At 33.3% G+C, this 14532-nt stretch overlaps 1 protein-coding gene across 3 annotated transcripts in view; it reads right to left on the bottom strand.

Moving 5' to 3' along the window:
* The window catches only part of LOC111151086 (potassium sodium-activated channel subfamily T member 2), a 349819-nt gene that overhangs the window by 243337 nt on the left and 91950 nt on the right, over positions 1–14532 (bottom strand). For all 3 annotated transcript variants that reach the window (XM_022508845.1, XM_022508846.1, XM_022508847.1), the window contains exons 2-3: positions 6683–6762; positions 4382–4481 (exon numbers count right to left, since the gene is read on the bottom strand). In XM_022508845.1, coding sequence (XP_022364553.1) covers positions 4382–4481; positions 6683–6762 — 180 coding nt within the window. The remainder of the gene's footprint in view (positions 1–4381; positions 4482–6682; positions 6763–14532) is intronic.

Below are 14532 nucleotides of genomic sequence, written 5' to 3'. Positions count from 1 at the left end.
TCTCAATAATAACTCAGTATGTAAATGGACTAAAGCTCTAACTAAAAGGCATACTGTATCAGAATGGATTAAAAAACTCAATATGCTGCTTAAAAGAGACTCATTTTAGACCCAAAGACACTTCCAGATTAAAAGTAAAGGGTTAGAGAACCATTTATAATACCAATGGACATCAAAAGAAAGCTTCAGTATCCATACTTATATATCAGAAAAACTAGATTTTAAACCAAAGACTGTAATAAGAGATGAAGAGGGGCACAATATCATATAAATGGGGTCTATCCAACAAGATCTAACAATTGTAAATATTTATGCCACCAATTTGGGCATAGCCAAATAAATAAGTCAATTAATAACAAACTTAAAGAAACTCATTAATAATAAACATACAATAATAATAGGGGACTTTAACACCTCACTCTCAGCAATGGAGAGATCATCTAAGCAGAACATCAACAACAAAAAACTGATACACTGGACCAGATGGACTTAACAGGTATCGGAGTTTTCAGCCTAAAGCAGCAGAATACACATTCTTTTTGAGTGCACATGTAATATTCTGCAGAATAGATGACATAACATATTAGGTTACAAATCAGGCCTTAAACACTACAAGAAGATTGAGATCATACCATGCATATTTTCAGACCATATTCCTATGAAACTTAAAGTCATCTGTAAGAAAAAATTTGGAAAGACCACAACTATATGGAGATGAAAGAATATCCTACTAAAGAATCAATGTGTCAACCAGGAAATTAAAGAAAATTTAAAAAAAATACATGGAAGCAAATGAAAATGAAAATACCACAGTTCAAAACCTTTGGGATGCAGCAAATGTAGTCCTAAGAGGTAAGAATATAACAACCAAGCCTTCTTCAAGAAGTAGTAAAATATATAACCTAAAGCTCAAATATATAACCTAAAGCTCAAATATATAACCTAAAGCTCCTTACATTTAAAGGAGTTGGGAAAACAGCAGCAAATAAAGTCTAAATTCAGCAGAAGAGAAATAATAAATATTAATGATACAGAAATAAAAAAAAAAAAAACCAGTAGAACACATCAACAGAAACTAGGAGCTGGTTCTTTAAAAGAATTAACAAAATTAATAAACCCCAAAGAAGACTTAACAAAAAGAAAAGAGAAAGGACTCAAATAAATAAAATCATGAATGAAAAGGGGGGATCACAACTAACACCTCAGAAATACAAACAATTAGAATATTAGGAACAATTATACATGAACAAATTAGGCAACTGGAAGAAATGAATAAATTCCTATAAACATATAACTACCAAAACTGAGTCTGAAAGAAAGAGAAAATCTGAACAAACCATAACTAGCAAAGAAATTGAACCAGTTATCAAAAATCTCCCCAAAAACAAGAGTCCAGGACCAGATCGCTTCCCAGGGGAATTCTACCAAACATTCAAAGACTTAATACCTATTCTTCTGTTTCAAAACTGTTCCAAAAAATAGAACTGCAAGGAAAACTTCTAAACTGATTCTATGAGGGCAGCATTACCTTGATTCCAAAACCAGACAAAGACCCCACTAAAAAGGATAATCACAGACCAATATCTTTAATGAACATGGAAGCAAAAATTCTTAACATGATACTAGCTAATTGAATCCCAATAGCACATTAAAAGGATTATTCACTACAACCAGGTGGAATTTATTCCAGGGCTTCAAGGGTGGTTCAATATCTGCAAATCAGTCAAGGTGATACATCATATTAATAAAAGAAAGAATAAGAACCAGATGATTCTCTCAATAGATGTAGAAAAAGCATTTGATAAAATACAGCATCATTTCTTGATAAAAATCCTCAAGAAAGTAAGGATAGAGGGAACATACCTTAAAATCATAAAGGCCATATATGAAAGATGCACAGTTAACATCATCCTCAATGGGGGATAATGGAGAACTTTTCCTATAAGGTCAGGAACACAACAAGGATGTCCACTCTCACCACTGTTGTTCAACATAGTACTGGAATTCCTAGACCCAGCAATCACACAACAAAAAGAAATAAAAGGCATCCAAATCGACAAGGAAGAAGTCAAACTTTCACTTGTCGCAGACAACATGATACTTTATGTAGAAAACCCAAAACACTACACTAAAACATTTCTAGACTAATACAGGAATTTGTCAACATTGTAGGATATAAAATCAACACAGAAGTCTGTTGCATTTCTATATACCAATAATGAAGCATCAGAAAGAGAAATCAAGGAATGGATCTCATTTACAATTGCACCAAAAACCATAAGATATCTAGGAATAAACCTAACCAAAGAGGTAAATGATCTGTACTCTAAAACTATAGAACACTGATGAAACAAACTGAGGAAGGAACAAAGAAATGGAAAAACATTCCATGCTCACGGATTGGAGGAACAAATATTGTTAAAATGTCTATGCTACCCAAAGCAATCTACACATTCAGCAATTCATATCAAAATAAGACCAGCATTTTTCACAGACTAGAACAAACAATTCTAAAGTTTGTAAAGGACCCCAAAAAAGACCCCAAACAGCCAAAGGAATCTTGAAAAAGAGAAGCAAGTCTGAAGGGATCACAATTCCGGACTTCATGCGGTATTAGAAAGCTATAGTCATCAAGAGTGTGTGGTACTAGCACAAAAACTGACACATAGATTGATGGAACAGAACAGAGAACCCAGAAATGGACCCTCAACTCTATGGTCAACTAATCTTTAACAAAGCAGGAAAGAATGTCCAATGGAAAAAAGATAGTCTTCAACAAATGGTGGTGGGAAAATTGGTCAGCCACATGCAGAAGAATGAAACTGACCACTTTCTTAAACCATACACAAAAATAAATTCAAAATGGATGAAAGACCTAAATGTGAGACAGGAAACCATCAAAATCCTAGAAGAGAACATAGGGAGCAAGTTCTTTGACCTCAGCCACAGCAACAGCTTCAAAGGCCAGGGAAACAACAGCAAAAATGAACTATTGGTATTTCATCAAGATAAAAAGCTTCTGCAGAGCAAAATAATTAATCAACAAAACTGAATGGGAGAAGATATTCGTAAACGAGATATCAGATAAAGGGCTAGTTTCCAAAATCTATAAAGAACTCATCAAACCCAACACTGAAAAAATTAAAAATCCAGTCAAGAAATGGGCAGAAGACATGAACAGACATTTATCCAAAGAAGACATATAAATGACTAACAGACACATGAAAAAATGCTCAACATCACTCAGCATCATGGAGATACAAATCAAAACCACAATGAGATGACAAATTGCACTACAGATATTTATCCAAAGGATACAAAATAATGATTTAAAAGGGCCCATGCACCCCAATGATTATAGCAGCACTATCCACAATAGCCAAAATATGGAAAGAGCCCAAATGTCCATAGACTGATGAATGGATAAATTAGAAGTGATACACACACACAATGGAATATTATACAGTTATCAAAAATAATGAAATCTTGCCATTTGCAATGACATGGATGGAGCTAGAGTGTATTATGTTGAATAAAATAAGTCAGTCAAATAAAGACTCATATGTGGAATTTAAGAAACAAAACAGATAAACATAGGTGAAGGGAAGGAAAAATAAAATAAGATAAAAAAAAAAGGGGGGGGGGCACCTGGGTGCTTAGATGTTTAAGTGTCTGAGTCTTGGTTTTGGCTCAGGTCGTGATCTCAGGATCATGAGATCAAGCTCTAAGACACTCTCTGTGCTCAGCATGGAGTCTCTTTGAGATTCCCTCTCTGTCTCCCTATGCCCGTCCCCTCACTCTCTAAATAAATAAATAAGTAGATAGATAAATAAATAAATAATTTTTTTTTTTTTTTTAAGAGAGGAAGGCAGGGGCGCCTGGGTGGCTCAGTGGGTTAAAGCCTCTGCCTTCAGCTCAGGTCATGATCCCACGGTCCTGGGATCAAGCCCCGCATCAGGCTCTCTGCTTGGCAGAGATCCTGCTTCCCCTCCTCTCTCTCTGCCTGCCTCTCTGTGTGCTTGTGATCTCTGTCTGTCAAATAAATAAATAAAAATCTTAAAAAAAAAAAAAAGAGAGAGAGAGAGGAAGGCAAACCAAAAAAGACTCTTAACTATAGGGAAAAAACTGAGGGTTGCTGGAGGAGAGGTGGTTTGAGAATGGGTAAATGGGAGACGGGCATTAAAGAGGGCACTTGTAATGAGCACTGGACATTGTATCAAGTGATGTATCACTAAATTATTCCTCTGAAACTAACCACACTATATGTTAACTAACTTTAATTTAAATAAAATCTTGAAATAAAAATAAAAATAAATTAAATTATAACACAATTCAAAGTAATCAAAAGAATATTGTTGAAATTCAGACAAAGACACCTTACCATTCATTTCCTTGTGAAGGGTTTTCTAGTAGCACTCGGATTATGTATAATAAGCAGCTTAATAATTTGAGAGAAAAATTGAATAGACGAATTCTTAGACCTTTAAACAAACAACAAAAATTTAATTTTTATTTGAACTTAGTCCATGAAGGACCAAAAAAACAATGTCAAAAATAACAACTTTAAGTACAGAACTTAAATTGTATTCAGAAACTACAATATCATAATTGTCTAAACTCTTAAAATTTTAGGTAGCTGAATTTTAATTAATTAAATATTGAAACAAAAATTGACATTGACAGATTGTATGCACTGAAAATGGCACTGAATTTTATACCCAAGAATAAATCTAAGTTTGAGCATTCAGAAGTCACAAAAATCATTTCCAATCAAGATTGGCCAAATATGCTTAGAAGTGTAAGCAATTTTTATTTCCATGAATTTTGGAATAAATTTTACCTAGCTAGAAAATCTAGCCGCTTAAAAATTCATCAGATAATTCATAAATCTTTTACTTTCAGAACACCTTGTGGAGTTGATTACAGAGAAATTAAAATCATGTATATAATTATATATAGATGCATATATACATACATATATACACACACACACTCAATTAGTAATTATATAATTGAAGAAGAGTCCTAATAGCATTTGCTGGAAAATACATGCATACATACACACTGTTTAGTTCGACCAGTTGAAACTTACTTTTGACTTTAGGTTGAATATCAATGAAATCTTAAATATTTAAGGGGTATTAAGACTGCTATGTATGTATCTATAAGAATGTATAGGTCACATTTATGCAGCCTATAGTACTTGATGGTGAAGAAGAGCAATTAACATTAGGCAAAATATGCCTAAAGTCTGATTAATAGAAGCATTACCTTTCCTGTAATTATCAGGTGGTATCTGATTCATGCATTATGAATAAAATTTTGAGAAAGGTCTTCTTATAATTATTACTTAATAAAATCTGGAAATGAAATGTCATCCTTTTACTCTGTTATATATTAATGTACTTGAGGTAACATTTCTTAACAGCAAAATGCTAATGCTTATTAATTGTGTAATTTTTCCTAGGTTTCCCTATTAAAATGCTAGGTACATTTTATGGGTTAGCTTCTTTATAAAATCTTTTAAACTGTTAATGAAATTGCCCTGGTTTTATAGAACTGGCCTCTTCAAATGACTATTTAATCAAAATTAGCTGCTGTTGAAGTATTCAAATAATGCATCTATCTTTTCTGGCCTGGAAAGATAGCATTGTCAGTATTAAAATCAAGGACACTTATTCAGATGATGTGGCCGCTTTAGGTAATACTTATTGGTGGGACTTCCTTGGAAATTCTAAACAACCAGGTTGGAAAGGCATAAGATATTATTAGTCTTAACTCTGCAGCTAATATGCCATTAAGAATCTCTAACCAGTGTGCCTTACATACTGAAACAGTCCCTATACTCCATTTGGATAAATTCCCACAATTCAGGCTTTTCTCTTTGAACCCTATAGAGACACAACTCAACCTAGACCACCCCAAGAAGATTCCAGGATCAAAATTCAAAAAGAACAATGTCTACAACAATCTAATATAGGCCTCTCCTTTTTTTTCCTTGACATTTTAAACAAAAATCATATGAAAAACTGCATATTGACTCATTATACATGGCTTCTAAAAAATGTGTGGTATTACAGGGAAGCGACAAGTATCACTAGCACATCAGCCTTGAATGGTCTTAGGTCAGTGACTACGCTAATTTCATGTCTTCTTGAAGTTGAAATGTTTCCCAAATTTATCTGGTGAGAAAAATCAGTGGTGTGAAACTGTGGGCTGAGGCTATACTTCCTGATTCAAAATCTCCAAAGAAGGTTGCTAATAATCTGTACATTTCAGAAAGCCCTAGATATTTCTTCTTATCATGCATGATTGGGAAACATTAAACTCTTCCTCAATAAATCAATTATTCCTGTTTGTAAGAGCCTAATCAGTATCCCTTAAAATAAGGGTATCCTGATTTAAGTTCTTTTCCTCAATGTCTCGACTAATCCAGATGGTTCTCTCACAAGTCTGCTTATTGATGTGGGATTTGGAGAATTACAGGTATTCAAAAATCCTACCAACACCACATGTAACATCTATGCTTTCTAAACTTTTACAGCTGGTAGACAAGATTATCAATACTCATTCTAGATAAAAGATATTTTGCAAAAGGATTGCACAGCTGAATTTTTTTAGACAATTTTTCTAGGCACATATGTACAAACATATAGACAGGAGAATAAAATAAATGACTTACTTGATCTCTGGTTTTTGATAAAAAATAACTTTAGCCTCTCTTTAAATGTGTTTTCATTCATATAGAATTCAACTTGTACCCTGCAAGCAAAAGATGAAATTATAATTAATCTAAAGATAAATACATTAAAAATAATTTTATTTAATGCATTAAATACTTTGCGTGAATCCCCACTACAGAAAATGAAAATTGAGTAAAAATGCTGAATTTTTTGGAGAGAAAGAGTTACTTTCTAATTCTAAACATAGAATAAGTTCAAATACCATATATAATTAATTCTATTATCTGTATTAGCAGATGTAATGCGTGGTATAGATAATTCAAAACAGCAATAATATGTGTCTTTGGAATAATTTTGAAACAGTGCTTTCCCGAGTTTTTCTCTGTCATTGGAATCATTTGGGTGTCTGAAGGATCCAGTTTGAACACTATCACCTGATGCACTGCATCAGAATCTTAAGGGACTGGGCCTGAAACACTATTTTTAAAAAGCCTTTCCCTCCATCGTGACCCTATTTGGGACACCACATTATGGTACACTTTACCTCTTTATTTATTTATCTAGGTTCATAATAAAATATACATGATCAACAAAGGAGTAGTAATGAATGACAAGTAGAATGTTAAAGTCAACATAGATAGGTTATAAACCAGACAAAACAATTAAGGAACTAATTTTATATATTTAATCTTCAATACAATAATACCAACAGTGTAAAAAACAGTAGCATGCTAATAAATACATTTGCTTTCTCCCTAAATTCCAGCAAACTTCTCTCACATGCTGACTAATTAATATTTTCAAAATACTAATTGAAAAGAAATATTATGTTCATGATGATTTGTTAATAATTATCATTTGAAATTATATTTTTATTTGACATTTTCTTAATTAAGTGGTCTTAAGTACACTTCTTTTAAGTTATGATTCCAAAATAGCTAAGAAAGCACTTTAATATTTACACAACAGACTCAATTTCATTTTTCCTAACATCACGAAATTTTGATAATGTGATCTGTATAAACTAGAAACTTTATTTTGTAACTGGTATTTTGTAACTCTTAATCCCCTTCACCTATTTTGCACTTCCCAACTCCTATCCCCTCTGGCAACCACCATTTTATTATCCATATCTCTGAGTTTTGTTCTTATTTTGTTTGTTCATTTATTTTGTTTTTTTTTTTTTAGACTAGTGAATATAAGTGGAATTCTAGTTTTAAAATAAGTCTGTATAGCAAGATAAATATAATCAATAATATTGTATTGCAAATTTGAAAGTTGATAGGAAAGTAAATCTTAGAAGTTATCTTTACAAGAAAAGAAATTCTAGTTTAGTCTAGTAAGTCTGTATGGTGATAAATGGAAAGTAGATTGATTTTGGTGATCATTTCACAATGTATACAAATGTCAAATCATTATGCTCACACCTAAAACTAATATAATGTTGTACGTCAATAATACTTCAATTAAAAATTGCAATATCCTCCAGCAAAACACTTACATATGCAAGTACATAAACTTATACACTTATACACACTACAAAAGTGCATGCACACACATACATGTATCTTAGGAATATCCAGGAGTATCTTAGGAATCCATCATTGAATCTGTTTCCCTTATTTTTTGGACTGAAAAGGCAGTTCATTTTAAATAAAGTAACCATAACATTGATGTCAAGCTAAATTATTTCAAATCTGCTATGGCTACAAAAGTAAATTTGAAAGGACATATGGTTATTATGCAAATAATTCAGCAAAGGGCCATGCAAGTTTGCTCCAGAGTCCATTCTTCAGATATGAGTCTATGAGTCCATTCTTCCGATAATATCTGAAGTTCAGTATTGGGTGTGTAAAAGAGATGTAACTAAAATTAGGTCATTTAAAGCCTTATGCAAAATAATGAAGGATCTGGAAAGCATCTCATATGAGGACAAATTTAAAGAACTGGAAATGTTTAGCCTAAATATGAAGAGTTAGCAGTAACAGAATAGCTGTCTTAAATATTGAAGTGAACATCATTATTAAAATGAATTAATCATAATATGATGCTCTATTGTATAGGATTAATCACAGAGAAATAGGTGAATTATGAATGAGATTACCCAATTTGTAAATGACCATCATTGTGAAGTGAAGAGCTCTCCAATATATACAAATGTACAAGACTGGATAACAGTTTGAAATACTGTGACTGATTTTTATTTCATTTTTTCCTGAGGTAAAGCCAATTTTGCATGAGATAAATTCTCTCATTAAATACTTCCAGATTCCTTCCTCATTATAATATTATGTGAAGTAAAACTATTAATTAATGTAGTGATATCTGAGTCAATACGATCACCAAGGAGCATAAGACATTAAAGCATAAGTTTATACAAATGTTTTTTTAACACTAAGGCTAACATACAAACAAAGCAAAACACTTTTTGATCCATGTCTTTTCTTGAGTGCAGAAAAATGGTTAAGTTAACTACTCATAATATTGAGCAGAGTTTTCTTTTATTTTTGTAATAACAATCTTTCCCAGAATCAAAGCCAGTTAGTGTTAGTATATTCTTGGAGGACCTTCTTAGCACCATACAGTTCTCTAAAATTCAGGGACTTAGTACAGAGTTTAGTGTTTATCCTTCCTAATTTTTTTCATGATTCTATCCTAAATATCCACTTCATATTTCCTTTTCCAGATTTAAATGTGCTTTCCCTTTTTTCCTTCTCTCCTTTCCTTTCCTTCCCCTTCCTTCCTTCGATCCTCCTTTCCCTCCTTCCTTCAGAACTCTCTCCTCCCAACTAGCTTTATCTGAATTTATCTCCATTCAAATAGGTCAACTTAATGCACTCTCTAGATCTTCCCCAGAACCCCACAGTTTTAGTCACATTTACCTCAATGTAATAGTGGAATTATAATTGTATTTTTAAAAAATGGAATTACAATTAGTACGTGGTATCTTGTCCTATTGATATGTTCTCATTGTTTAAAAATATTAGCTTTATATTGGTCGACGACATTTTATTTGATTTGCATAGACCCTACATATTCTTTGTGACATTTATTTCTGGGTATTATACAATTTTGGTTGCAATTTTTGAACTGTTTTGTTCTAACTTTCAACTTTTGGTTTTAGTATTATAAATGGCTACCATATTGAATTCCTTCATATGCAATACATTTTTTTCAGATTTATTGTTTGCGTCTTCTGGACAATCATGTCATCTAAAAATCTATATTTTTATTTACATTTGTTATTATGTTGACTAGCACTTATTGAAGGAAAAATATCAACTGTGGTATGTATTCTTAGAAGGCCTCTTATGCTTTAGCAATAATTATGTTGTTGACCCTGGAATTACAATAAACATGTATATCTTACTAAAAGATATATTGACATATCTTTTATAAAGATATAAAAAAGAAATAAAAAGATACAAAAAGACATTGAAAAAGATAAAAAAAGATATAAAAGATAAATTGATTGCTATCAAAAGCTTTTCTTGATTCTGTCAAATTGATGATACCTTTTGGGGATGTTTTTGACAGTGATTTGGTGAACTGTTCTAATAATTTTTCTATCTTGCAATTATTTTTTCAATTCTTGACTAGTTTTGGTAGTCATGAATTATTCAGGTAATTTACTTGTGGATTCATTTTCTTATATTTTTAGAAGTTTTTCCTCCTTAGTCATAACTAACTAGTACATTGATGTGCTATCATCTTTAGATTATTCTGATATCTTCAAATATGAACTGAAAAATATACAAATTGAAAACCTCTCCAGATTTTTCTATAAATTATAACAATTTGATTACTACAAAAATACTTTGTGTAACCATTGTCAATTTGCCTTAATATTAACTTCAATTTGTTACTTTTTTTTCCTTTTCTTTTCCTTCTGTTGCTTTATTTAAATTCATGCAAGATCTTGTTAAAAGCCAACTTCCTTGTCTCTTAAAATTCTTTATTAATTCTAAGATAGGCCTCACCATTTTAACCACACAAAAAATAATTCTGAACCAGACTGTCCACACATTGTTCCTTCAGAAAAACTATTTCACTTTTTTCAAGTGCTAATAATACCCTGGGCTCTGTAGGATATCAAACCTTTGTATATATTCTCTTTGGGACTTGTAATATGTACAAGGAAGAGTATTCCTCTATTTCTATTTGGCGCTCTCCCTTCCTACCTCCCTCTGAGACTGTCCTATTGGTCACGGAGTCCATGCATGAGTGTTTATGATTATACTCAACTCTAACAAGGCAATACCTGCCTGGATGTTCTGGTCTCAGCAGATAGGTTCAATGGAGACATGTTAGTCTCTCTGTGTATTGTTGGTGAGTGTTTTTCTTTGGAAATTCTACATCTGGATGTCAAGTTAATGTACACAGCACCACTGCGATTCCCGTGTCTAAGGACGTTTCCCTTGGCATCATTTTTGTGCTTTTAAATTGGTGCATCTTTCTAACTCTATGTTGGGTTCTCTGACTCCAAAGAATAAGGAAAAAAAAGGGAAGTCTCTCTGCATTATTACTAGCAGGTTTCTCTCACTCTATTCCCACCACTACTAAAACTTAAAATGGGGCTGATATTTATGAGAATTACACCTTTCCAAATATACATTACTGTAAGTGTACCCTTTTTTATTCTAAAGTCATTGCTATGCACCAAATTATGTCCCCTAAAAAGATATATTCAAGTCCTAACTCCAGTATCTCATGTGACCTTATTTGGCAATGAATCATTGCAGACATAGTTAAATTAAGATTAGATCATACTGGAGTAGGATGGGTCTGTAACCCAGTACCACTCGTCTCTTTATTAGAGGAAAATCTGGACACTGACAAAGAAGAAAGATGGCCATATGAAGACAGAGACAAAGACTAGAGTTTTAGGGCCACAGTCCTAGGAACACTAGGGCTACCAGAGGCTGAAAAGGCGAGTGAGGATTCTCCTCTAGAGACTTAGGAGAGAGGATAGCACTACCAACAACTTGATTTCAAAGTTCTATAATTAATCCAGAGCTTGGAATTAAAAAACCTCTGTTGTTTTTAGGCACCTAGTTTCTGGTTCTTTGTTATGGCAATCTTTCAAAACTAATACACTAATATTCCATGATGACGACAATAGCATTTCACAGTTATATGAAGTAAGTCTTTTAGAATTAAACTCCAGGAGAGTCAGAATTGTATTTTGTTTTGTTCATGATTTTATCTTTAGCATGTCACATGTTACTTGAAACCTATTAGGCATTAACTGTGAGTGACTGAAGGCCTGAACAAAGGGGTAGGGTAGTCTCTAGTTCTTCCTTTAGTACAAACCTTAGGACTCAGTGCATAACTCGTGTGAAGATGAAATGCATCTTCTTTCCTTCCTTAGATTATAACTATTTGAGGATGCAAAACCTGGGTTTGTAGTGAGGTCAATCCTTAGAAGTTCCTTTTTATTCCAATTTGATCTACTTTAAGATTAATGATAATTCCCTGCAGATTTTTAATTTTTTTCAATTTTATTAACTTAGATTTATTTGTTTATTTGCTCTATCTCCCCATGATTTGATAAATATTTAGGAAAAAATACATTACATTATTTAACTTTTCCAATGTTGCTATGCCTTGAGAAAGGCAGACATCAACTTTACTGTATAAAAAAACACACTTTAATTCAAATAATTTTAGTGAGTTGCCTAAATGCATAGCTAGTACTGGGACACAACTGGGATGTTGTCCATTACTTCTTCTTGCCTCCTGCTTCCTCATCAACTGATTCTTCACTACTAGGAGATTTCTAGGTCATCTATAAAATATTACAAAAAAGTATTGCAAACATCAGACCCACAGAGAGATAAAGACAAGTGTTTATTTAGTTCTGCGTTGGATTATTTACTCTAAACCAGGTTCCTATCTATTTACAAATATTCACTCCTAACTAAATTATTTAACAGAGCAGCCATTCAAATGGAGCCTTGTGAAAAAAACTAAATGAATAAGGCTATAATCAATTTTTAATCTTGAAAAATTAGTTTCACCAATCCATGCTCAAGTGCTTCCAAGGGGTTTCTACCCAGCTTCCAACCCTTACTACATGCACAAAACTAAGTCCACTTTAAATACTATGACATCCCTCCTCCTACTTCCCAGCTTCTTTTTGCCCATCCAATCTTCTTCATAACTACTTAAGCCTAACTTTCTCACCTCCTTTAGTTAGTAACCTCTTATGAGGAGGCAGAGATTAATTCTGATGACTTTCATAGCATTCTCTTATTTTTAAAATGATATTTAAAACAATGTCATTTCTGGGACACCTGGGCAGCTCAGTCAGTTAAAACAACCATCTGTTGGCTTCAGCTCAGGTCATGATCTGAAGGTCCTGGGATCAAGTCCCACCTCGGGCTTTGTGCTCAGCATGGAGTCGGCTTGTCCCTCTCCCTCCCCCTCCACTCTTCCCCCAGCTCGCCTGTGCTCTCTAATAAATAAATACATAAATAAATCTTTAAAATAAATAAGCAAACAAATAAATTAAATAATGTCGTTTTTGGAAAGGGAATCCTGCTGGTATAGATATATACAATACCTACACACACACACATATATATACACGTATATGTGTATAAGTATGTTTGAACGTACATGAAGTGGAGTGCTAATCACGCATCAATTCTCTTTCACTATGGATAATGATGACAGTCTCTCAATAACTGCATTTATGCTCCTGTCACTTCCTGGTAATCGAAGTTTGCAGGTAGCTGGAAATGCACACGCTTGCGGTTTCCATGATAAAACACATTACAAGTCCGCCCTAGAGTACTTTTGCATTCAAGTCTCTCTTCAGTTAGAAAACGCATGTGCTCATGTGTAGTGCTCATTTGCAGGGCCTACTCTCTGCACTCCTTTATTTTATTTGAAAGACTTAAAGGTAAGCAACCCCATTTAACTTAACTTTGCATGGTCAGAAAAAATAAAGCTAGGATAAGCATAAAGGTACAGTTTTTTTTCATCCTTTGAAAAGATTTGCCTTTTTATACACCCACCCAACTGCATGAGTAGGGGGCAGGTGTAGTTCAAGCCATTAAATAAAAAGAAAGAAAGAAAGAATAAAAGATTAACAGAAGAGAAGAGAAAAGGAAAAAAAAAGAAAGAACTGCAAACAGAACGTTTACTCATTTTTATTCTAAGTATATAATAAAAAGTAGAAAAATATATAGCATTCAGGCTTGTAGTAAGCTGTTTGATATGTATTATATAACTTTATCACCACCAACCACCTTAAGAAAAAGGTCAGATGAGGGCACCTGGGTGGCTGAGTGGGTTAAGCCTCTTCCTTCAGCTCAAGTCATGATCTCAGGGTCCTGGGACCAAGCACTGCAGCGGGCTCTCTGCTCAGCGGGGAGCCTGCTTTCCCCCTCTCTCTGCCTGCCTCTCTGCCTACTTGTGATCTCTCTCTCTGTGTCAAATCAATAAGTAAAAATCTTAAAAAAAAAAAAAGCAGTTGCTTGAAGATCATGTCCATTTCTTTTCTCTCACCTCAACTCTACTTCTTCCCATTGTACACACACACACACACACACACACACACACACACACACAGAAGCCCTCATGATAAAATGCATACAAGCATGTGTACACATATATACATAAACATATATACATGCACGCAAACACATGCATATACATCCTGGAAATATAAAGCTGTTAGCCTCAGAAAGGCTTATAAATCTACATTATATGACTACAGGCAGCCAGCCCCACCAGAAACATAACAGCCTCCCAATCAAAACTCACAACTACCACCTGTAAATCCTCTTTTCTTTTTCTCTATACTTTTTAAGAGGATACAAAATACCAGGTACTCTCTAAT

The sequence above is a fragment of the Enhydra lutris genome, unplaced genomic scaffold (genome assembly GCF_002288905.1).
Source record: "Enhydra lutris kenyoni isolate GAN:26980312 unplaced genomic scaffold, ASM228890v2 scaffoldscaffold25, whole genome shotgun sequence".
Taxonomy (NCBI): domain Eukaryota; kingdom Metazoa; phylum Chordata; class Mammalia; order Carnivora; family Mustelidae; genus Enhydra; species Enhydra lutris.
Note: the sequence above shows the minus strand (reverse complement) of the source record. Positions and strands in the feature narration are given on the sequence as shown.